The sequence below is a fragment of the Penaeus monodon genome, chromosome 15 (assembly GCF_015228065.2).
Source record: "Penaeus monodon isolate SGIC_2016 chromosome 15, NSTDA_Pmon_1, whole genome shotgun sequence".
Lineage (NCBI taxonomy): Eukaryota > Metazoa > Arthropoda > Malacostraca > Decapoda > Penaeidae > Penaeus > Penaeus monodon.
The window spans coordinates 27,608,790-27,609,262 of record NC_051400.1 but is presented as its reverse complement, the minus strand read 5'-3'; the positions used below and the strand labels follow the sequence as shown (position 1 = coordinate 27,609,262).

Sequence of the window (473 nt, the reverse complement as noted above, 5' to 3'; positions counted from 1 at the left end):
CAGAGATGACACAAAAGTCTAAAGATTGCGAGATAAAGAGGACCAGTGTTCCCCCCCCTTCACGCAGCATCCGGCCATCCTCAGCATTTGGTCCATTCGGGGTGGTCTATCGGGCGGCAAGCGACAGGACATGATTTTTTCGCTATCTTCCTACTGGCGCCGCCCTTGGAGATTCCCCAGCCGCAGTACTTGTTGTCCTCCCTCCTCGTCGGGAAGGGCCTGGCGTTGACGTGCGTAGGGTGTAGGCACGTGTAACTGTCGTGGTTCACAACGTCTTCCTGCGGGGCGAAAAGAGGTCATGCTGGTTGTGCGTGCGTGTGCATTTCTTTCTTTCTTTCTTTCTTGTCTTGAAGGTTTTGTGTGGGGGTGGGTGGGTTGTGTTTTGATTGTTCTTGTTCTGTTCTTTTATTTCTTCTGATTTCTGTCTGATATTTGTTTTCGTTTGTTCGTTTGTTTGTGTCTTCCTCCCCCCC

The 473-nt window shown here is 51.0% G+C and overlaps 1 protein-coding gene across 1 annotated transcript in view; it reads right to left on the bottom strand.

Moving 5' to 3' along the window:
* LOC119582142 overlaps positions 1 to 473 on the bottom strand; it is a 10,587-nt gene continuing 10,114 nt past the window's right edge. Inside the window, exon 8 of the mRNA XM_037930380.1 lies at positions 1 to 278. Within this exon, the coding sequence (XP_037786308.1) occupies positions 81 to 278 (198 nt within the window). The 3' untranslated portion in view covers positions 1 to 80. The remainder of the gene's footprint in view (positions 279 to 473) is intronic.